The sequence below is a fragment of the Sabethes cyaneus genome, chromosome 1 (assembly GCF_943734655.1).
Source record: "Sabethes cyaneus chromosome 1, idSabCyanKW18_F2, whole genome shotgun sequence".
NCBI lineage: Eukaryota > Metazoa > Arthropoda > Insecta > Diptera > Culicidae > Sabethes > Sabethes cyaneus.
In genome coordinates, this window is record NC_071353.1 from 21,768,637 (window position 1) to 21,793,352 (window position 24,716).

General features: G+C 42.2%; 1 protein-coding gene across 1 annotated transcript; it reads right to left on the reverse strand.

Annotated features, from left to right (window-relative positions):
* Nucleotides 1–1,560: 1,560 nt before the first annotated feature.
* On the reverse strand, nucleotides 1,561–20,406 carry LOC128744423 (uncharacterized). The gene is made up of 10 exons (XM_053841440.1): nucleotides 20,304–20,406; nucleotides 19,937–20,242; nucleotides 19,627–19,875; nucleotides 19,525–19,569; nucleotides 19,177–19,467; nucleotides 18,908–19,117; nucleotides 18,686–18,832; nucleotides 16,376–18,628; nucleotides 16,052–16,315; nucleotides 1,561–2,657 (listed from the first exon to the last, which is right to left on the reverse strand). The coding sequence occupies exons 1-10, from the start codon at nucleotides 20,308–20,310 to the stop codon at nucleotides 2,470–2,472; spliced, it is 3,960 nt and encodes a 1,319-aa protein (XP_053697415.1). The 5' UTR covers nucleotides 20,311–20,406; the 3' UTR covers nucleotides 1,561–2,469.
* Between the last annotated feature and the right edge of the window lie 4,310 nt (nucleotides 20,407–24,716).

The following is a 24,716-nucleotide window of genomic DNA, read 5'->3' on the forward strand; positions in this document are numbered from 1 at the left end:
AGATCCTTTTGTGTTTTGGCTAGCAAGTACGTTGGACAGTCTCCCAAATCAGAAGAATCGAGGAGTTGTTTGAGTTTGGTTTCAGGCGATAGCTCGAAGCGAGAAATCAGACGATCCTTAATAGAAATGTACTTGTCCTGCTGTGGTGGATTTTTACCAGCTCAGCGACTTGGCAGGTTACCCGCTAGCGCGAATTGTGCTTCAGTTTGTGCAAACCACATAGTAGGGTCCGATTTCCAGAACTCCGGTAGCTTAACAGTAACGGCAGCGGTAACTGTCGGTTGCATTTTGGTGAAAATTTTTTGTGTCGAAAAATGGTTGACTTTTCGATGAACGTCGGAGTCACCACTGATGGATCTGAGGATGATCCGCCGGGCCAACATGATACGATCTGAAGGAATATGCATGATCGTAATAAACGCGTTAAATACGATTACTTAGGCTGTGAACCATTTCGCGAAATTTTTAACTTTTTGGTTAAAATTTGACAGTTCGATGGTTATTTCTCCTTGAGTGGTTAAAATCAGTTCAGAATGTGAACCATTTCATATTTGACGGATTGATAGTTTTTTTGCTCAATGAGAGCATATAAAAAAAGCCATGGGTTTATACCGTCTTTAGACATTACCCTTCTTTATCGACAGACTTCGCAGCCGGCTGTTAGAGTACAGGAAAATTACGGGGCCAGTGCAACAATCCTACTGACTCTAACTAGCACCGCCTAGCCAATGAGAGCATATAAGGTGAGGATGAAAATATTGTTTTTTCTGCCCGAGTTAAAATCGGAGGAATTTTTGATGTTCATTTGCTTTTATTCGATAGATAAAATTCATCTCATTTCAACCCGAGTTGCTTGAACAAATTTATAATGCAATAAGCATCCATACCAATGTAAAAAAAATCTAACGAAAAATCAGTGAAACTTGTCGAAGCTCTCTTCCTCACCCGTGCATATCTCATTGGCTCTCAGAACTTTGGTTAAAACCACCCCATCGACATCTCTATATCGAGCTGCAGTGAACGTCAGCGACAGCATGTCCAGGGCTCAAAATTTGACAGCGGGCCCAAATCAGACTGCTGGCAGTTGAGTGAAACGTAGTGCTTACATGCTGTCTCATTTTCGCACACACGAGATGTTGGCGGCGAATACATGGTTGCCTGCCGATGGGGGGTTAAAACTAACCATGCTCCCGAGCAGGGTTATTTTCGGAAAACCATCGAACTGTCAAATTTTAACCAAAAAGTTAAAAATTTCGCGAAATGGTTCACAGCCTTAACCTAACACTTTACTGCGTCAGCCTTTTCTCTATCAATGGTCACAGAATGAACGAACATGATCGTTCTTGGATTTTCAGATAGTTCTCCCGCTTTCGTGGACAGTGTTGCCACAAATTATTAATACTATGGCTATGAGCCAAGAGCCCCCGGAAGCAGAATAATTTACCTCCGGTTGTTCATTTTCTGTCTTTTCCCAAGGCTGATGTTACAATTGGTCAGAGACATACAAACCGTTCATAGTCAGATGACTTTATTTTTTTCTGTTAAAGGACATACCTAAACTATTTGGCTGAGAGGCACAAAACTTATATTATTTATTCTGTTATTACATAGTTTAAATGGGAGCTTACACTTAGTTTATGTTGTTATGAAGTCAACTAAAGCTCGATGTTGTTGCTTTTGCTACATCGACTGACTTTTGAATCGAATTATTGGTCTCAGAAGGTTTGTAACGACCCTTTATGGTAGTCGTACTATAACCGTGTTATCTAAACCTGTTTGTAAACTGCTATCTGAGCTGTTAATTTTTATTGAACTCCTTGATCTGTTGCGTAACTGACTTACTTACGGAAAAAAATCTTAAAATAAAATCAGTGGTCAAAACTTTTCGTTTTACTGTCTTATACAAACAAACTTGTATCCATATTTTATCACCAAGTTACGATTGTTGTCCAAAAGTTCACGTCTTTCTGCTCTGTAATGTTAATTAATTCAGTTGACAATTACCTAGTGACAATTAGTGTATGATTGCATGATACTATTGTGATATTTTTACTTCTAACTTCTAACATTCTAGACATAATAATAAAAACTGAATAGGAAACCAGTTCAGTTTACTATTACAGAAAAATATTGAAATAAATTTTCTCTGATACTCCTAAAACATTCTAACTGCACATTCTTTTGCATTTTCTAACTCTTTAGCACAGCGCGTTGCTGTCAGAGATGGTACATGCCACCGGGTTTCTAGCGTCACACGAATATGACCTTACTGGTCGCCTGTGCTAGTATAAAATCAGGTATTATTTCATACAATACCTACTATCTATTCCACACACTCTGCTTGCTATTCACAATGTAGCATCATTCTGATATCAATAGGTTACAAAGGCTAATCGAAAACAGAAGAACACAGTACTTACCAGCATTAGTTCTCGCGAGGACAGTTTGCCAAAAAGGCAAAAAAAACGTCTAAATAACGGACCGCACCTTGCAGTTGGCGCCAGAGTTCAGTTTTGTGGTATCCAATGCGGCCCGCACCGCATCGCGGTGCTCAAAATCAATAATACAGAACGGCCTGTCACCGTAAAATCTCGTCCAAACATTCGTGATTTTACCGCACAGTTTAAACGTTTGGAACATTGAAATCTCGTCGTATGCTTTAATAAAAAAGATAAAAGAATAAGTTGGTATTATTTATAAATATATATACACATATCGTTGTTTATTATTTTAAAAATTCCATCTAACCTATTATACTAAGGTCCTAATGGATAAAAAATTGTACTAACACTTGAAGAAAACTATCTACGCAGAAATCGCTCTTTAAGGGCAATACTAGTCAAATCAAAATCGAACAGAGCCGCAACAGAGTTGAAGCTGGATGATATGAAGCAAATCGGGTCGTGTTGTCGTGGGATTGCGTTTGAATCTGTCCAACTAAGCTGTCGGTCAGCTTTCGTAACAATTTCATTGTAGTGTTGTACTCTAAATGAAAGCGCATCCTCTAGTGAAACTCCCAGGTCACGTACCTGCGTGACTCTACATGGTGGCTGATTGGACATGGTGTAACTGAACATAATTGGCGTTTTTACCCGATTTCGCGAACCAGTTATGAGCTGCCGTCAACGACCTGCTGAAGCTCACCGCAATCCAGACTGTTTCGAACGACATTGAATATTTTTACATCATCTGCATAGAGTTTTCGGCAATCATCCGGAAGTAGCAGCGATATATCGTTGATAAACTACGTAAAGAGCAGTGGTCCTAGGTTACTACATTGCGGTACTCCTGAGATACCATTCGGAAACTATGCTGAAAGTTGCAATCCGATTTACACACAAAAAGTACGGTGCTTCAGGTAAGATCGAAACCATTACACAAGAGCAGGCGATATTCCTAGTTTTTTTTTGACGTAGGACTACGTCTTACGGCAAGTTTTGAGATAGGGTCATTCCAAAAAATCGAAAAATGCGAGCGTCACGAAAAATGATAGGTTTTGAGCGCTAATAGCTCAGCGGTTTTCCGATCGATTTTCAATATTCTTACATCAACCGATCGGAAAATCTTCTAAGAATTCTAACCCAAAAGAAAAGTGTGGATTCTTGATGTTGAACTATTGAAAAATTGAAAATAATAAACCTATGTTTTACCAGAATTCTCGCTTCGTGATTGGTTGTTGGAAATGACGTCATCAAAGTAGAAACGCGTTTTCACGCTTCGACTTATAATTCCGTCAATTTTCAATAGATTTCCAAGATATTTACACCAATTTTTGAATTGATTTTGAAAAATTGAATTATTTTCATATTTTTTGCCTTCCCTCGTCAGTGCTTCCCTAGCACGGATGACAGAAATATATACGATATAAGCTATGGGTTAAGCTTCCTTATGATTGTATTTAATTTACGCCCTATAGAATCCGATCGAAAATTGTTGAGCTTCAGCTGTTGCTGCTTCCCACGGATAAGGCAACGAAGACATGCAAATTCACCAGGCGAGGTGTTGGAGTTGGAGCACTCGTTTCGCTGCCGTGAAGGAATATCTGGCTGCTGACGTTCTCCGATTGGCAGGAAATATGCTGCTCGCGACAACGAAACGATCAGACGTCACTTGCAGCTGGCCATCCGCAACAACGAAGAGTTGAACAAATTGCTGTCCCGTGTCACCACTGCTATGAGAAGTGTCTTTCCGAACATTCAAACTGTTTTGTTGCTGCCCAAGAAGACGGAAAAGAAGGCTTGAATTTTCAACATATCACGTCGACCAAATGTTCTTTTAAGGACAAAACATAATGTTTGATTGATCTAATTGTTCGCTTCTCATCAAATAATTTTAACCGATCCCCTCACGCGCTTTTGTTCGCTTGTTGCTGCTGGTTAAGAAATTGGTCGTCTCGGAAGGTACCAAAGCAGCCAACAAATATGCCAGCTCCAAGTAAATGTGTTCGGTCAAGCGTCAAAATGAATGAAACCATGGGATTAATAAAATGAAAGAGTTTTAGTAACATCTTTTGCATCTTCATATAAGAATTTGTTCGTTCTTCAAAGAACGGTTTTCAGTAATTGATGAAACCTAGGAAACTTGGAACTTAGGGCTTTTCACTCGGTTTTCTTAAGCAACACAAATTTATCCATCACCAATGCTACAGTAATAATACGTAGCGTAATATTTCTTTGGCAGCAAAAGGCGAACGGCTCACTGGTAAGTTTGCTCTTTTGTTCAGACTGAAATTGAAATGCTCTATTTTATTTAACGTAGATGATTTTTTTTTTTCCATGTTGGGTATTTTTATCACTGCGACCATTTGTTTGATCTATTGTGATATATCCCCCGTTTTATTATAGCTATGTTGTCAAGATGACGTACCACTATCAGAAGTGATCGTCATTGTTTGACTAATAGCATTTGTCCAACCCGGTGATGCACTTCGGATGAAGTGCACTACTGCGCTGGGAGTTGTTCTCCAAATATCAGAGGGTTCTAACAGCCCTCTTTCAAAGAACCTTAATCTTTTATTGAGAATTGCCGGACATCGGCATAACAGGTGTTCCGAGTCTTCTTTTTCTATGCCACAGAAGCGACATATATCATCTTGAAGTTTTCCCATTAGCTTCAGATGATATCGGCTCGGACAATGTCCTGTTATAAGACCAGTATAAATGCTAAGATCTTTCTTCGAAAGCTCCAGGATTTTGCGAGTCATTGAAACGTTTGGAGAGATAAACCGTTTCGACTGCCTAGCAATGAAAGTGTTATTCCAATTTGATTCCACTTTCGCACATTCCCATGCTTTTAGCTCCATTTTTAAAGCAGAGGCAGATAAACCACAGAAGGGCTCAGGTCCTACAAATTGATGAGATGATCCGAGTCTTGCAAGCGCATCAGCTCTTTCATTTCCATCGATTCCACAGTGACCTGGGACCCAATACAGGTTGACTTGATTACGACAAGACAATTTTTGGAGTAATTGAATACATTCCCAGACAAGTTTTGATGTGCATGTCGCCGACTTTAGAGCGTTTAGAGCTGCTTGGCTGTCTGACATGATGCATATATTTGAATGTCTATAGTTCCTGCGCAAGCACACAGTCGTACATTCTATAATTGCTTGTATTTCAGCTTGGAATACAGTTGGCCATCTGCCCATAGAAATTGACATGTCTATTCCTGGGCCAGTCACTCCTGCTCCAACTTGATTGTCCATTTTTGAACCGTCTGTATAGAAAACTGTCGAGCCTGGACGAAGATCGGGACCACCATCTTCCCAATAATCACGTCTAGGCTCAAATACCCGAAATATTCGATTAAAGTTGTATTTTTTTCTCCATCCAATCTTCATTATTATTTACAATAGGATTAATACTAATAGTTTTTAGAATACTGAGATGACCTGTTAGATCACCTTCAAAGAGGTTCATTGATCTTTTGATTTTTAGAGCACTCTTTTCAGCTTCTAATTGTATAAATTGATGCAATGGAAGTATATAGAGTAAAGCATCCAATGCCTTCGATGGTGTACTTCTCATTGCACCTGTTATTGAAAGAGTGGCTAGCCTTTGAAGTCTTTCCAGCTTTTTTTGGGTAGCTTTCTCTTTCGTTTTTGGCCACCAGACCAACGAGGCATAGGTAATCCTGGGTCTGACAATTGCCGAATAGATCCAATAAATCATCTTCGGTTTCAGTCCCCATTGCTTACCAAAAGTTCTTTTACATATCCATAGAGCATTTGTAGCTTTGTTTACTGCTTGCTCTAGATGTGTGTTCCAATTGAGTTTTCTGTCAAGAAATACTCCAAGATATTTGACAGTGTCTGAAAGTTTTAAAAGTGTTCCTTTCAATCTGATGTTGTTTAATGTAAATTGTTTTCTTCTCGTAAATGGTATGATAGTAGTTTTATTGGCATTTATGCTGAGGCCCTGCCTATCACACCATGATGAAATCAAATTTAAAGCCATTTGCATTCGGTCAGCGATAATAGAATCAAATTTTCCTCGAACAATTATGACTATATCATCTGCGAAGCCAATTATTTCAAAGCCTAGCGCTGTCAACTTTTGAAGAAGATTATCAACTATTAAAGACCACAATAAAGGTGATATTACGCCTCCTTGTGGGCACCCTTTTACTGCTCTAACGCTTACAGATGAGCTTCCAAGGTTTGCTGATATCTCCCTTTTTGATAACATTTCGCTAATCCAGTGGATAATGGATATATCGAAACCACGTTTCGTCATAGCCGTAATCATTGAATTATGAGATGAATTATCAAATGCGCCTTCTATGTCTAGGAAGGCAGCTAGTGAAATTTCCTTCGCTTCAAATGACTTTTCTATTTTTTTTACAACAGTTTGTACTGCTGTTATCGAAGATTTGCCTTCTTGATATGCGAATTGATATTTGCTCAACGGATCTTGAGCTATATATGATGACTTTATATGCTCATCAATTATTTTTTCCATTGTTTTTAAGACAACAGAGGATAAACTTATCGGCCTGAAGGATTTAGGTGAAGTTTTATCCTTCTTATTAGCCTTCGGAATGAACGTGACCCGTACTTGTCGCCATACTGCTGGTATATGGCCTAGTATCAGGCTTGATTGAAAAAGGTTTGTTAGAATAGGTGTTAAAAACGCCTTGCCCTTCTGCAGTAGTACAGGAAGAATTCCATCCCTACCCGGCGATTTGAAGGGTTCAAAAGTGTCAATCGCCCATTCAACCTTGCTTCTCGTAAAAATTTTCTTGGCCAAAGTACAAGCATCATTCCTGTTTCTATCTAACCCAGTCATTTCATTCGCTATTTCGTGAATGTCTGTCCTGGTTTCAAGATTTACAGTTCTCAATGCCGGTGCACTTTGGTCTCCGCATGTATTAATGATTGAACAGGGAAAATGTGTTCTCATCATTAATTCTAATGTTTCCTTAGTTGAGTTAGTAAAAGAGCCGTCCTCTTTTTTCAATGTACCTAACCCATTAGAATGATCTTTAGCGAGGATTTTCTGCAATCTAGCGGTTGCTGGAGTATTTTCAATGTTTTCACATGTGTGCCTCCAGTGAATCCTCTTTGATCTTCGTATTTCCCTATTATAGGCAGTGAGAGTTTGTTTATACTCCTCCCACTGTTGTGTTCGTTTAGCCCGGTTAAATAATTTCCGAGTTTTCTTCCTAAATTTCTCCAAAGTTTTGTTCCACCAAGGTACATCTCTATTCGTAGAGCGTTCCTTTGCAGGACAGCTTTCGTGATAAGCTTGTTGGATCAGGTTTGAAAGTTGTTTTGAGTTGTCCTCAAGTTCTTCACATGTCCTTGAGCAACCTTTCAAATTCTTGACTCCAACCTTCAATTTCAAATTATACTGGTCCCAGTTTGTTTTCCTGGGGTCTCTTATAATTTCCTTAAGTTGCTGATTAGCTTCGTAATCAAATATGATTTGCTTGTGATCGGACAAGGATTCTTCGTTCGATACGTGCCAGTTTTTTATATTATCAGTCATCGTTGGACTGCATAGTGTTAAGTCAAGTACTTCTTGCCTTATTGCGTTTACAAAAGTTGGCTTTTCCCCTTTATTGCATATATCTATATCATTTGATGATATAAAGTCTAAAAGGAGTTCACCTCTGTTATTGGTATCTGTGCTAGCCCAAACAGTGTGGTGGGCGTTTGCATCACATCCAATTAAAAATGTTTTGTTTTGTTTCTTGCAATAAGAAACCAAATTTACAACTTCTGATGGAGGTATTTCACCCACGTCTCCTGGAAAATATGCCGATGCTACGCAAATTTCAGTCTTGCCGTGGGTCGTTAGAACCTCCATCATTATTGCTGTGAGATCTTTTGTAATCAATTCTGTGATTGGAAAACTTTTTATGTTTTCACTTACCAAAATGGCAGCTCTTGGCGAGAGCTCACCTTCGGCATAAATCAATTTACACGACTTTGTAGGAATTCCTTGTATCCTACCTTTATAGGTCCACGGCTCCTGGATCAGTGCTACATCCAGGTTGCTTTCTGTGAATCTTCTACAAAGTACAGCAGTTGCTCCCTTTGCATGATGAAGATTCACCTGGACAAACTTAATATTTTTTCTTTGTTGTTTTATATGATTTGTGGTACGACCGGGCTGTTTTGGGTTTAGTCCTGCACCGTTGACACCACTGGATCCTGGGATTTGACTGATTATATCAGCATCGCCAGTTTCGTCTTCGGTCTTATCGATGTCAGGCTCACTCCTAAGCGCTGATCCCCCACTTGATTTGTTAATTACATTTAAATTAGAATTTTTATTAATTTTTTCCATCTTAATAGTTTTAATTTGCTGGATGAAAGAATCAACTGTTCTTTACCAGCTTAGAACAGAGGGAGCAATTTACTGCACGGGGTGCCCTGGTACCATACAGGCTCCGTTTGACCTTGGGAGACTTAATTAGACCCCCCCAAGCAACGTAGATGATAGAATTAAGGACCATGAAAATTGGGTGTGGCCGATTCTTGTCGCTTGCTCTGGTACATAACACGAGGTAAGCCGGCGAACAGCATTATTCAAACGCTAGCTGAGCTACTGCCAACATCGTTTGCCAGGGCAAACGAAAGTCACGCTCGACTCGTGCACTTTTGCAGTGTGCGTGCAGTGCAGTGTGTTGGAGCTAGAGCACTCGTTTCGCTGCCGTGATGAAATATCTGGCTGCTGAAGTTCTGGAATTGGCAGGAAATATGCTGCACGCGACAACAAAACGACCAGAAGCATCCCACCATCCCACGTTACTTGGAGTGGTATTTCATCGTGATTCAGGACCATACACGAATGGCTTCGTTGATCGCATAGCTGCTGAAGTTTTCCGGTTGGTCCGTTGCAACAAGCCGTGCCTGGTTAACGGTTATCGGTACTCCAATTTACCGAACAGAGAATTACGTTAAGTACGTTAGTGCAAGTTTATTGCAAGCTGGAGTTATGATAATCAAACAATCAGTCCTTTCAAGGGCCACACAACGATTAAAGAATTTATTATATTTTCTTCCCAGTTAATGCCTTAATAACACAGGCAACGAGGGAAAAGTTGAATTTTTCACCATTGCGGACGTCAACAAATGACGGAAATCAGTTTTTTCTGGTCACGGGCGACATTTTCTGCGATTTCCAAAACGTCTGCAGGTTGTAAATGCTTTATCAGTGTTCTTTTGTAAGCCGCAAATGTTCAACTTTTTGAAAACTCGTGCGTACCGTCTACCGATTATCAGAGGAAGAGATTTCATTTTAATAAAATAGATTCAATCAATTCATGGATATAACTCCAAAATCGGTTGAGGATTGAATGTATACAATGTTTCTACTTTGATAAACGTAACGTATGTAGCTTGTATACATGAAGAATTGTATTACTACATACATGGATACATCCTACTATCGCTACAAAGAGACCTACGTGGTCCTACGTCACCTATGCGGTCGTATCTTGTGCACAACCCCTCTGATTTTTTAGTTTTGCTAACAGAATCCCGTGGTTAACTCGGTCAAAAGTCCGGGCTCAGAGCGGTGTATACCGCAACAATTTTCGATAGAACCCGTGTTGCTCCCACGAGATGTAGTCAACCCCGCAGCCCCGCTTGCTTTACGTTGAGTAGTTACGAATGACTAAAATAACTTGGGATTGCGTCAAAGACTGTTCTGCATTCGGAAGATGTAATGCTTGTCGAGGTATCGGTTATATTTTCGATAGATGCTGCTAACACGGTAGAAGCGCTGTTTAGAAATTGGACAGTATTATTATCGCAGTAGTATTTTCGCAGAGCCGAGAAGCACTGTCTTTTTAACTGAATGTCCAAGATGGTTCTCGTGCTGGTCTCCGATAAGGAACAAAACGAGCGATTGCTGACGAACTAACCGAGTTGAAGTATTCCAGGGCTTTATCAAGAGGCTGGGAGAACCCCAGAAATTGTCAGTCAATTTGAGAAACGGCAACGCTCAGTGACTCAAAATCAGCTCTGCGGAAATCCAAACTCGGAACGCCTGGGATATCTCCGAATTGTACTGTCTCTGTTAGACTGACAGAAATGTCGAGCGCTAGGTGGCTAGAGTCCAGCGGTAGTAGTGGTTCACTCGCTTCACACACTTCACATAAAGCTGCGTCATTAACGAGTGCCCAAGCGAGCAGGCGACCGTTGCTATTAATTACAGGGTAATTTGCGTTAGATTGTGTAAACAGAACCCATCCTACAGCATGGAACATGCTGCAGATATCTTACCATTCGGTTTCACACTATATCAAGCTGATTATTGTCTCCGAGAATAACCACGAGATAACTACCATGTAAGCGTGTAACAGGGTATGAAATGGAGAGAGTTCCCTGGAAGGAGTGTCAAACATAGCTCTGGCTCTCTCAAACTCCCACCTGGCGCCTCCACGCAGATCCAAGTCAAATGATGACGATCGATGGCCCTACCCGGAAATGCTTCATGTACTTACTAAAGCAGCTAAGCTAGGAGGTGCGAACTAGAGCGCCTGTTCTCCAGGTGAGGGGCGGCTCACACAGCGTCTGTCTCGAAAGGGGCGACTGAACCTGAAATGCTGTATCCCGCAAGCTATATCTAAGATGGCAGACCCATCAGCGGAATGTAGGTATCGCGACCCCGGTGAGGTAGTATACCGAAAACTCAATTACCACGAACAACGAAGAAAGAAATTCAGGACGGAATAATCGGTATAGGACACGGCAAGGGACAAGGAAACGATTAAGGGATAGCGATTGGAAACTTGGTACCTGGAATGTCCGAACTCTCCATGAACCGGCACGGGCTGGCTTGCTTGCTCGAGAGCTGCCATAACTCGGAGTGGAGATTGCTGCTATTCAGGAACTTCGGTGGCCACATTCCGGAGAAAGGGAGTTCCGTGCAGTAGACCCTATTGCAGGCACTTCTTTCAAGTACCACATCTACAGTGGCGGCAAAAAAGCAGAACATGAAGTCGGTTTCGTAGTGTTGGGAAAACAAAAGCAACGAGTTATCCGGTGGAGGCCCGTAGATGACCGTATACGCGTGTTGAGGATTAAGGGCAAATTCTTCAACTACAGTCTAATCAACTTATACGCACCGACAAATGATAAATCCGATGATGCTAAGAACGAGTTTTATGACAGGCTTGAGAGGACCCATGGAGAGTGCCTGAAACACGACGTGAAAATCATCATCGGAGATGCAAATGCGCAGATCGGGAGGGAGGAATTCTTCCGTCCAGTCATTGGAAGACATAGCCTTCATCTGTTGACCAATGATAACGGTCTGAGGCTTATAAATTTTTCCGCGGCCACAGGAATGGCCAACTGTAGCACCTACTTTCCAAGTTTAAATATTGGGAAACACACCTGGGGGCACCCAAATGGAGACGCTAGCTCTCAGATCGATCATGTCTTGGTTTACGGTCGACACTTTTCGGATGTTATCGATGTAGGGGGACTGTGGGTAAGACGAACAGGGTGGGTAAGACGGACAGGTGGTTGATTCTACCAGTTAAGCATTAAAATTCGAAAATGTTTTGATGGGCATCCAACCATCTTGCTATCTCATGATGTCCGAACGTTTCAATCATCATTTAGAACTTTCCAATTTTTATAAAGTACAAAAAAACTACAAATTGGACATGATTCTGCGTTTGGATGTAACTTTTTTTCCATCGGAATTAAGCTTTTTGAGTGGTTTAATTCCAAAATGTTGCCCCTAGCACGAAGTATTTCGATTTAATACCTTTTCAAGTAACGTCTGCATTGAAATAATACGTAATTTCATTTGCGTATGAAAAACGTATGAACGTTTGAAAATAATTTATGTATAATGATGGGGTGAAATGGACAACTGCTAGTGTGGGTAAGATGGTCAGTGAACATATTATAATAAAATTGTTGATTTTGCTTCTTAGTGATATCTCAAGCATATAAATGAAAATTTAACCGGCAAACGTGAACTTCAAACAAATTAGCAGCGGCCAAGCATGAAACAGTTTTTGGAATGCTTGTTTATATTGCCGCTGCCAAACAACTTTCTATTGGCTGCCTCTAGTGGGAGGGGGTGGACTGCCCCCTTCATTTTTTGCACGCTACACCACCATATTTTACGTATTCAATTTGTTAAGGGTCAAAAATAATAATATGCGCTCAGTTGGGGCGATTTACAATACCTACTGTCCATCTTACCCCCACACATTGTCCGTTTCACCCGCAGCACTAAAAAAGTTCACTTTTTGGACCATTTTTAAAACACAAAATACACTTCGAAAAACATTTTTTGTTAAATATTTCACTAGCTGCTTTTGAAACCAATATGTTGAACTGAAGTAAACTGTATTTAGGTTTTATAAATCATAAGTTCTCTGTGTTATATTAGCTGTTCTTAACCTGTTCGTCTTACCCACAGTTCCCCTGCGGTCTTTTCGGGGACCAAATATCGACTCTGACCACTATCTCGCAGTGAGTAAGATTCGCGCAAGGCTGTCGAACACGGCGAAAGCTCGCACTGAGAGGACGCTGCATTTCAACATCCAGCGGGTAACGGCAGACGACGTAGCAGTGGAGTACGCCAGAAAGCTTGACCAACGAATCGCAGAACAGCAGGTAAAAGGAGAAGATATAAATGGGCTGTGGAGGAACATCCATGGTGCCATCGAAACAGCTGCGAGAGAGGTGGTAAGCACGACGCGTGAAAGACAGCGTAACAGCTGCCTTGATGCCGAATGCCAGAGAGTAGCAGATGAAAAGAACCAGGCCAGGAGTCGCATGCTCACTGCGGCAACGCGTCAAAACAGAGAGAGGTACAATACAGAGAGACTAGAGCTGAGGAAAAAAGAATCATCGTCTAAGGAAACGCGAGCACGAGGAGCACGTGCTCGTCGGCGCAGAACAGTGATACGCCAGCAACGACACACGGAGTTTCTATAAAACGGTGAGATGCAGGAATTTTGCCATGCCTGTGACGTGCAATGATAGTGCTGGCAACCTGCTTACCGACAAAACGGCGGTAGCAACCAGGTGAAAGGAGCACTTCCAGACACTGTTGAATGAAGAGGTCTATCGAGGAATTACATTGCTTAATTCTGCCCACAAGGTGCTTTCCCGTATCCTGTTCTGTAGACTGAGACCGTTAGCGGAGTCCTTCGTCGGCGAGTACCAAGCTGGTTTTCGTGAGGGTTGCTCCACGACGGATCAGATGTTTACCCTGCGTCAGTTGCTAGATAAGTTCCGGGAGTACAACTTGCAGACACACCATCCGTTTGTGGCGTACGATTCAGTTAAACAAAATGAGCTGTGGCGGATAATGCTCCAACATGGTTTTCCGACGAAACTAGTTACGCTGATTCGTGCGACTTTGGACGGATCCAAATCATGCGTTAGGATAGCGGGTGAGACCTCAGCTGCTTTCGTGACGTTGGATGGACTGAAGCAAGGGGATGCACTCTCTAACCTGCTATTCAACATTGCCTTGGAAGGTGCATTACGAAGGGCAAACGTGGAAAGAAATGGAACTAGCATCACGAAATCTCACATGCTTCTTGGTTTTGTGGATGACATCGATATCATCGAAATCAACCGTAGAGCAGTGGAAGAGGCCCTTTAAAAGGGAAGCGGCGAGATTGGGACTTACCATTAACACCGTCAAAACGAAGTACATGATTGCTGGTAGGAACGTGGGAGCCCAAGTGGTGTTGGTGCCGAGGTGGAGTTAGATGGGGAACGATCTGAAGTAGTGGAGGAATTTATATACCTTGGTACACTCGTGACAGCTGACAACGATGTAAGCCGCGAAGTGAAACGACGAGTTGCAGCCGCGAATCGGGCTTTCTACGGATTACGTAGCCAGCTGAAGTCCAGTAGTTTGCAAATTCGCACAAAACTGGCGCTCTACAGAACACTAATCCTCCCGGTGGCCCTTTATGGACACGACTCATTGACGCTAAAGAAAGCTGATCGGCAAGTGCTAGGGGTTTTTGAGCGTAAAATTCTGCGATCTGTACTTGGTGGCAAATTGGAAAATGGAGTGTGGCGCAGACGCATGAATCACGAGCTTTACCAAGTATACAAATATGCTGTTTAGTTACCACTAATCGGCCAGGCAAAAAGAGCTCTAAAAGAGCGCTGATGCGCATAATTATCTCAAGAAGATTCGATGCAGCGACGAGGCTGGTTGTATTGCGGTAATGTTGTGCGTTTCTGCGATCAGCGGATTTAGAAACTGGAAACATGTGGACTGCTTCCACACGAAAGGAAATTTTGCTTCCTGGGACGAACGATTAAAAGTACAGCAAAGAGGATCCGGTGGTGCTATCATACAACGGGATAAAACTGCAGCCGGAACTACATCTGGGCCAGGCGAATATGTACATTTTAATTCCCTTGCAGTAAGTATGCATATCGACTAAATTAATTGGGACGTCAGAAGCAGCATACTCGGCTTCCTCCTGGGATGAATATGCTTGATCGAAGACAGAAGCGTAATGACCACAGGCGGTTGTGGTTGACGTTGCAGTCACTTGCTTCGTCAAGAAAAACATGAAGCTTTCCGTTTTTAATTTACAAAAGTTCTTTGGGTTCCTCGAAAGACTTGATTGAGTACGCAACATACGCAATACGTCCGTGGAAATAACAGTTCCGATAGATGAGACAATGCTTTTTAAGCAGGTGAACTTCATCAGTTTTGCCACTCATCGCACATCCAGAATCGGTTGGCTGTTTCGTAGAGATCAGCACACCGAATGTGGCAGACTTGGTCATACCGGCCCACACATTTAAGATGGTCCTCAACTTTTTTCATTTTTTTAGCACACCGGCACCTGGGGAACAGTGATCATAGTGATCTTCGGCGACGTACAGGAGAACGGAGTATGGAGGCGGAGGATGAACCATGAACTCGCACAGCTCCATAATGAACCCAATTTCCAAAAGGTGGCTAAAGCTGGATGGATACGATGGGCAGGGCACGTTGCAAAAATGGCAGACAAGTACCCTGCAAAGATCTGGTGGAGAGTACTCGGTGTCCTAGGAATCGGAGAGCGGCAGCCCACAGCCGAGTTAATTGGAGAAACCTTGTTCAACAGAAGGCTGTCTTAGGACGGCAAGCCACCTAAGAAGGTAAGTAATGTAGTCACTCTAAGCAAAATGTGAACATACTATTTGGATGAATCTCGTAGTGAAAATTCGCCGAAAGTCACTTCGGTTGTGATCGATTGTTAATATAGTCAAATCTCGTTTTACGTCCACTATTGGAGGGACGTAAGAAAAAATCGATCGAAAAAAGAGGACGTTAATTCAAATTTTGGACGTAAAACGAGAGAACGTTACTTCAAATTTCGGACGTAAAACAAGGGACGTAAAACGAAATCACGTAAAATGAATTGACGTAAAAAGAGATTCTAGTGGTATCTCAATTGTGAGACGACGCAAGCGATCTTCACTCTGCACTCTGCACAAATCGGAAACCGATAAAACCGAACTATAAACAGGTATAAAACAACGGTAAGTCAGACACGGAACTATCAACTCAATAAACACTGAACATCACAGACTTACTATACTTACCACCTCTGACGGCAACCGCGACAGCGAAACCGGGACGTTCTTTTCTTTTCAGGCCTTGGAAAGCTACACGCAATAAATGGTACCGGTAAATTCTCAGGTGCATTTCTAAGGCTCGTTCCGCCTGACTAACTGTGTCGAAAGTGATGGTTGCTCTCTTCTTATCGCCAACAACCAGCAGCTTTAGTTTTAAAATTAAACCGAATTTGCCGAAAACATCCGTTATTTGTTTCTCGGTGGTATCCAGCGGTAAGTTTCCAACATAAACTGTAAAGAAAGGAGTTGCATCATATATCAGGTTGAAGAAACATAACGAAAGTTACATACTGCGATTGGAAGCGCCAGTTTTATCTTTAGTGGTACTTTCTTGCCGCTTGGTTTGAAGAATTTCCTCATCCCGCTTCGGAGACTTCTTATAATCGGTCTCGCGTCGTCTTGGCGGGCTCAGGCTTGGACTTAAAACTTTTCTGTGTGTTCGCCCTTTCGGACTTTGAGAGCGGAGGCTTCGTAAACGGATTGGTCTCGGGGATGGCGATCGATCGTAGCGTAACCGTTCTCGTCTGCTGGGAGGCGATGCACGATGTAAACGACCTGCCGTTCGTCTCGGCGAGCGAGATCGACTTCGGCGTTGAACTCGGACAGGTGAGCGAGATCGGCTTCGGTGCCTAACTCGGACAGGTGAGCGAGATCGGCTTCGGTGCCTAACTCGGACCGGTGAGCGAGATCGGCTTCGGTGCCTGACTCGAACAGGTGAGCGTGATCGACTTCGGCGTTTAACTCGAACAGGTGAGCGAGATCGACTTCGGTGTCTAACGCGAACAGGTGATTTATGCCGATGTCTTGTCCGGCTGGACGAGCTTGGTCGTGGAGATTTAGAGCGCGTTCGTTCGATCCTCAATAGAGGGCTAGATAACAATGCTCTCGAGAAAGGACTTAAGCTTTTTCGCTTAGAAGGGGTTTTGGATCTAGCGCGAGTAGCGTGTCGAGGTGAAAGGGATATTGATTTTTGACAATCGCTAATGGGAGACATACTGTCTGCCCGACCAAATGTCGGTGGCGATTCGATTGGACTACTCGTTCTGCTGAACTGTGGCGGTTCTGGTGCTGGAGGAATGTAGCTTGAGTCAGAACTAACAGACAGCACTTCCACGGCATCGTCCGATTGAACAGCGACGTTTGTTTGCAATTGTTCCTGCTCTTCTTCTGCCTCTTGTTCAAACTGATTTGATGCAGGAGCCGAATTGGTCTGAAAAGAAGGATCATACGATTCAGTTGAGGTAGGAAATTCTACTTCAATTGTGTTTAGTTCTGCTTGACTAGTTTGCACGACTGTCGATTGTCCATGATTGTCCATCCATTGCGATTGTTCATGATCCAGGAGTGTCGCTTCGATTACTGGCGGGCCTGTAGGATGATTAAGTGCCCCTGTTGAGGTCGCATAATGTTCCCGGATTAAATCTAGCAATTTCAATTTCTCAGGATACGTAAAATATGAGAACGAACTCGCACTTCTAAAGCCGTACATTCCACTAATAAGACAATGAATTTGTTCATCCGGTTGCATGTAAAAGAAACCAGGTACATCCTGTAATTGAGTTACAATTCCGAGGACGAGAAAAAATTGATATTTATTTGGAAGCGAAGTGAAAGCAGGAATACTTCTCATGTTTTCTCTAACTTTGTGTATTAGCCGTTGCATAAGAGGGCTTACAAAGTGACCTGATCGAAAATATAGCCTGTCTGCTGCCATTACTGGACCAGTTGGGCCACTTAATCTTACAGGCGGGTGGTTGTGTATCAACGCCGGTCCGTTTGGATCCCTAACTGGTACGTTCGGCCTTATTTGCCCATTAGAGGACATCATTGGACGGCTAGCCATCGGTGCAATCGTTACAACATTGGACATATTGCGTGTCGTTATTTCTGCTGGTGCTGTTGGAACTTCGTTTCTAACCGAATTTATAAGTGAAATTTGTTGCAGGTTCGCGTTATAGTTTTGCACTGATGTTGTACTGCTGACTGTTCCTTGATTTACAGTAACTGATGGCTTTTGGTTTGTTCTAACTGACTGTTCCGTTGCCGCTGGCTGTTTAGCTACAGACTGTATAGTTGAGATTGACTGTTGAGTTGTGCTGTCGCAGTTTACCCGCTCAACGATGACTTTAAATCTGCCAACCGACTTTATCTGAAGTGCCGGTTCTAACCATTGTTGGCGCTCCATACAAACAACCGCACATGCAGCGGACTTCCGAAGCACAAATGTTACCGTTCCAATTTCGGCAAAACGATCATAAATATCTTCGTCACTGACGGTTTGGTTGAAACCTTCGACAGTTAGGCATAATTCGGGATCAATAACTAAGTTTTCGTCAGCCATATGAATTAGCAAACGTTTGCCATTCATAAAACTCTGATTCAACGAGCACGCCAGCTTAGCTCCCACACGAGTATCGAAACTTAGGTATACAATTCGATAAAACCCCAGTGAGGTTTCACGAAAATTAGTTACAGTGCCACATGTTTTAAAGTAATCTCGAAACTGAGCCAATCCGGTCCCGGGAGGAATATTCGAAATTTGAACTATAAAAGTTAATATTCGTATCATTATCCCAAAAAGAAACGGATTCAAAGGTATACCTTCGTTCTTGTACTCCTTTGGATCTGGATTCTTGTACCGTGGATTTGGTTTCGTTGCTTTTAACTTAGCCGCAAGATCTTCCATTTCTTTCATTTTACTCAGTTCTGCTTCCTTTGTACAACGAATGCTACCTTTGTAGAGCGATTCTGGGGCGGGAAAAATATTATTATGGTAACTTACCAATTAAGGAAAATTTAAATTTTAAAAATATATCTTCATACCGCTGGGAAAAATTTTTTGGAACCTATATTTCCAAAAGGTTGTCACGGAGACATTCTCTTGGGCTATTTCTTTTATGCACACCGCTACTTGTACGGCGGTAGGAGACTCGAAGTGGACAATAGTGTTGTGGTTGACCGTATCTAGTCGATAAATAAGGTCCACTCGCCCGCAATTTTCCATAGCTTGAAAAATCTCATCGTTTGTTAGATCTGAAGATAGAACAATTATTTTAGGTTTCAACTAAGCAATATTGTTACAGCATGCTTACAGATGTTGGTTTTTGGCATCACCACAGCTTTGCCCGATCTTGACGTAGACTTATCCACGTTGTATACGACGCCAGGGTTGTAAATTTCTAATCCCACCCCTTGAAAATAGTGAGGTCCATACAAAAACGCATCTCGTGCACTCTTTGCATCCTGATAAGTTACATAACCAATATTAGTCATTACTGAAATCGTAGAATTCGTCATCTCCCAATCAGTAATTTTCCCGAACTTTTCCAAATAATCTAAGATTTCTTTCTCCGGCACCTGTCGCGGAATATTGGTGACCATCACTGAAATTATTCATTATTATCTCTATTCCACTTATTGAAAATAAATTACCAACTTACACCTCTGCTCCATTTCTGCACTCGCATCGCACTTCAGAGTTAGAGCTGTAATAATTATTTATACTCTTAAAATGATAAACGACAGAAAGGATAACAACCTACCTTCGCATTTACTAGCGATATTTTTAAACTGCAACCGTGTCGGTCGCTCGAGCATCACGCTAATGTCCCGTTTTATTTTGCCAACTTCCAAATTCTCCCCTTTCAGGTTTCGATCTTGGATTTTCAGTGCTTGCTGGACCGATACGGTGCTTTCGAATAAAATGTACGCATAGTTGCTGGCTGGCTTCTGAACGCAATCAATATTCCCGATGATCCGGAAATGCTCGTAAACATCTTCCTCGGTTATAACTGGGAGAAGCAAATGTTGTTAATAAACCAATTCACTTTATTTTTCTTTTAAATCACTTACATTCGTTCAACTGTTTCACTATGACGGTGAAGCCTGTCCTAAAGTACTTGTCGGGGAGAACTTTGGTTACAAAAACTCGTTTACCTTGAAAGAAACTCTGGTTCAGCAGGAGCGCTTTGTTGGCTTCGTGTTGCTGCGAAAATCGCAGAAAGGCTATTTTCGTTGGACAATAGGTGCAATTCTCCAGCCGAAAATCTACCGTCTGAAGTCCTTTGCATTCACTGAAAAATTCTCTCAGTTTGCCTTCGGTGGCCGTTTTTTGCAGGTTGCCGACGTAAACGGTTTCCAGGATTCCCGGTGCAATAGCTGCTAGTTGAAGAAGTGTATTTTTCTAAGTATAAAATTAAACTAACTTTTTGAAACAAACCTAGCATGATGGCTGAAAACACAGAAATTGTTTGTGAACAACTATTTTATTTTGCTAAAATCTAGATTTTCTCATCAAAATAACCATGCATTTATCACCGCCGTCCCGTCACTCATAACACAATAACACATTAAGATAAAACGGATAAAAGAGAAAACACTACAAACAGAGATGCCAGATTTTTCCAGTAAAATGTCTGCGACCACCGACCGCTCGAAAACCGGAAAACTGCTCGAAATTAGGCTGCTTGAATTTGCGAAATTAAAATACGAGGGGCAAGACAGCACTTTTATCTGAGTAAAGCGAATAAAAAGCCTATTTGCAAGGAAAATTGTAACCATCAAAAGTGTGCAATCGCTCATTAAAAAGTGCTATTTTACATTAAATCGTTTCGGTATTGCTAATTGCAAGAAAAAATTTACATTCAAAAGTGCGCAATCGCTCCTAAAACTGCTATTTTAGCTTAAATCGTGTCAGTGTCTTCGGCGCACTTTTTGGTTGGAATATAACGAAAAAGTTTGCCGAAGATACTGTAGCGATTCAATCTAAAATAGCACTTTTATAAGCGATTGCGCACTTTTGAGAGCAAAATTTTTCAAGCAATCAGCAATATTTTCGGCGCACTCTTTCGTTACATTCCAAGCACAAAGTGCGCCGAAGAGACCGAAACGATTTAAGCTAAAATATTTAGCACTTTTGTGAGCAATTGCGCACTTTTTGAATGGACAAGGTTGCTTGCAATTAGCAACAAATAAGCCTTTGAAAAAATGTTGTAATACAACCTACTACCACAGACTAACAGACGTAACACTGAAGCCTCATTCCATCGCCAATAAAAACGATAATTTCAAATTTTCATTTAAGCCAAGACTCAAACAACAGTCGCTGCGCGAGAACGCCGCTCGCCTGCACTGGCGCTGATGTCAGATATTATACAAGTAAATTTATAGCATTGCTAAATTTATAGCAACCTACTCTGCGTAGCGCGAAGAATGTACCAGGTGATGCTAGTGTTTTTTACAAGTTTTAGGGGTGTCAATGAAACGATGTTTTGTTAGAAAATTTGTTCGGAGTGTTACGTCTGTTAGTCTGTGCTACTACTGTTTTACCTGACTCACTGCGAATATGCGTATTATTGAAATAAAAACACAACGCATATTCGCAGTGAGTCAGGTAACACAGTAGTTTCGGTAGTTTGATTTAGTTGGCTGTTGCAATCAGCGAATATTTCATTCTCCGATCGAATTTATAGCAAAATCGTTGGGAAAACGGAATGTAAAACAAATTAAACACGTTCTTGATCAGTACAAACAAATCGTATTTATGTGAATAATTCAGACAATCTGAACACTTTTTAATTTGAACCTGGCTAGTTTGTACAACGTGCTTAAAAATGGTTTAAATGTCAATTTCATGCCATCATTTACTTATGATTTGCACTTTTGAAAAATGCAGAAATTTGATGGAGGTCTTATTTAATTTTGGAGTAGAGACCTCAAGTGTACGAAATGATTGGTTTAACGGGGAATGCCAACAAGGGATAGAGAGGAAAAATAGAGCTTGGAAAAAAAAAGAATTTCGCCAAGTATCGACGAGCGCGGAATGAGTTGACCACGATCCTGAGGAGCAAAAAGTGCCCGAAGGAGGACAGAGATCGTGAGGAGCTGGAACAACTATTCCGGGCTAATGACACGCGCAAGTTTTACGAGAAGGTGACTCAAACTTGTAAGGGCTACACACCTAAACCAGACATGTGTAGGGATGCGGGAGAGGATCTAATCACAGACTGAGCGCGAGGTTGTCGACAGGTGGCAGCAGTATTTCGATGAGCACCTCAACGGCGATATAGCAGGAGACGCAACGGAAGTTAACCTCGGAGTGGCTACAAACGATAACAGCGTGCCGGTTCCCGATCCGAAAAACTCGTCAGCTGAAGAATAATAGCCACCGAAAAGGACCGACTCCCGGCAGAGCTCTACAAAATGACCAACCGCTAGTAACGGCACTTCATTGGATAATTTCTAGGATTTGGAAGGAGAAACTACCGGAAGAGTGGAAAGGATGTGGTCTCCCATCTACAAAAAGGGCGACCGGCTGGATTGCTGCAACTACCGCGGCATTACGCTGATCAACCCCGCCTACGAGGCGCTCTCCCAGATTTTGTTGCGTCGTCTATCCCCAATAGCAAGAGAATTCGTAGGGCAGTATCAGGCGGGCTTTATGGGGGCCCATGCTACTACGGATCAAATTTTTACTCTCCGACTAATCCTCCAGAAATGTCGAGAGTATAACGTGCTCACGCATCATATTTTCGTGGATTTTAGTGCAGTATACGATACAGTTGAACGCGAACAGCTATGCAGATAATGCACGAGTACGGTTTTTCGGACAAACTGACGTGGCTGATCAAAGCTACTCCGGAGCGAGCGATGTGCTACGTGTGCGTTTCGGGGACACTTTCAAGTCCTTTCGAATCGCCCAGAAGGTTGAGGCAAGGGGATGAACTGTCCTGTATGCTATTCAATAACGCTATTGAGGTGTGTTCTGGCGAGCGGGCATCGAAACGAGAGGAACGATTTTCAGCAAGAATAGCCAATCCCTAGCCTCCGCAGACGACTTCGACATCATTACTAGAAATCTTGGAACGGCGGAGGCACTCTACGCCAGACTAAAAACGGAGGCTAGGAGGGTAGGGTTACAAATCAATGCGTCGAAAACCAAATATATGCATATATATGGTAGGAAGAGGCTCCAAAGAAAGCAGCGTTGGCCTCTCATGGACAGACAGTGACTATTGACATGTTTACCGATTTATTACTTGCAAACCGGATGTCTTGTCTGGGGGGATAAAACCAGTGCCTAAAATTAACTTTGCATCAGCAATTGCCCTTAAACCAGCTCGTTCAACTTTCTAAATTTGGGTAGGTCAAGATGATCTAGAATTTCGTTGAACTAAAAAAATTAAGCCTGCTCCATGTAATCGTCGAAATTGGTTTACTTACTTTACTTATGTGTCCATGTCCGCCGGTCCGGCAGAACAAAGGGATGAAATCAAAAAACTACACTGCCGGCGGTCACACGGCAGGACAGCCGAATGTCGTTGGCTAAGCTGTGTCGCCATGAGCCACTCGGTCTGCCTCTTCGACGTCGTCTCTGCGGATTCCAGTCGAGTGCTTTTCTGCAGATCTCGTTCGCTCCTTTTTTCAAGGTGTGTCCGGTCCACTTCCACTTGCGTTCACGAATTTCTTTTGCTATCGGCCGCTGGTGACTTTGACGATGGAGTTCCTCATTGGATATCTAGTTGTACGGCCACCAGGTACGAATTCCTGTAATTTTTCGTTGTCTTCGCTGGGATGCACCACGTTTCGCAGGCATACAGCAGTACGGATTTAACGTTTGAACTGAAAATTCGGGTTTTCGTAAATGTTTCGTAAACCTGCAAAGGCACCCCTGGCCTTCGGCCTTCCGTGCGGCTATATCAGTCTTGGTACCACTATCGGGCGTTGTCTGGCTACTATGATATTGAAAGGCGTCCAACTGCTCAACTTGTTGTCTCGCTACTGTGGAGTTGGTGGGATTGTCAGCGTTCACTACCATAGACTCGAAGAGGTCATCTAGCTTGCTCCGGATATCGTTTAGGTGTTGTGCGAGCAGTAACCCTTAGAGGGTCGGACAAGACGGCAACAAATGAACCATAAACATATTTTTTTTCCAATTTTCTTTATTATACATTCAAATTATAAGGTTTTATAAGTTTTGCCTCTCGTCCTACTTACCTTTCTACCTGAGCAGGCAGGTTACCGATAGCGATTTTTTCATGCCTCTTTGTGGTCTCTAGGCAAATACGGTTGCACGTTTCCTTGATGATGTCGGGCAGGCTCGTGTGGTGGACAGCAACCATATCTATGGTGCTGTAACGAAACGGTCTAAGGATTAAAGAATAGCATCGCAATAAGACTCACACACATCCCCATCCGTCGCGTTTGCCATTTCTACTCAGTACTGTTATCAAACCAATTCGCTGTACAGAAACACTCTCCTTGTCACCAAACGACCAAGTTTCCACCGGCGCTGAAACCTATTTAAATTTTTCTAGAAGCAACTGTGAAAGTCTACATAATAGATTCTTTTGCATTTTGTTAACTACTATTAAAAGAAACATTTAAATCTATTGTACGTATCTATAAAAATATTAAACGTTGGGTTAGGTAGTTAGATGCATCCCAATTTTCTCAATCCCTTCTTTCCATTTAATACGGCTGACTAAAAATAGATGAATTATTTTTAAATGTTCACTAATAAACTACGAAGCTTAGAAACCCAGAGGAAAACTAGTCGGTTTTCATCAGTCCTTGTTCGTTTCCCTATAGTAGTTGCGAGGCTAAATACTACGGTTAACTAGAAATACACGAG

Bases quoted from the DNA above. Each gene is read 5' to 3' on its own strand.
- LOC128744423 (XM_053841440.1), bottom strand. The intron at 18,629-18,685 runs GTATACCTTTGA...TAACTTTTATAG, and splicing joins AAAGGAGTACAAGAACGAAG to TTCAAATTTCGAATATTCCT. The intron at 16,316-16,375 runs GTATGTAACTTT...CTTTCTTTACAG, and splicing joins AACTGGCGCTTCCAATCGCA to TTTATGTTGGAAACTTACCG.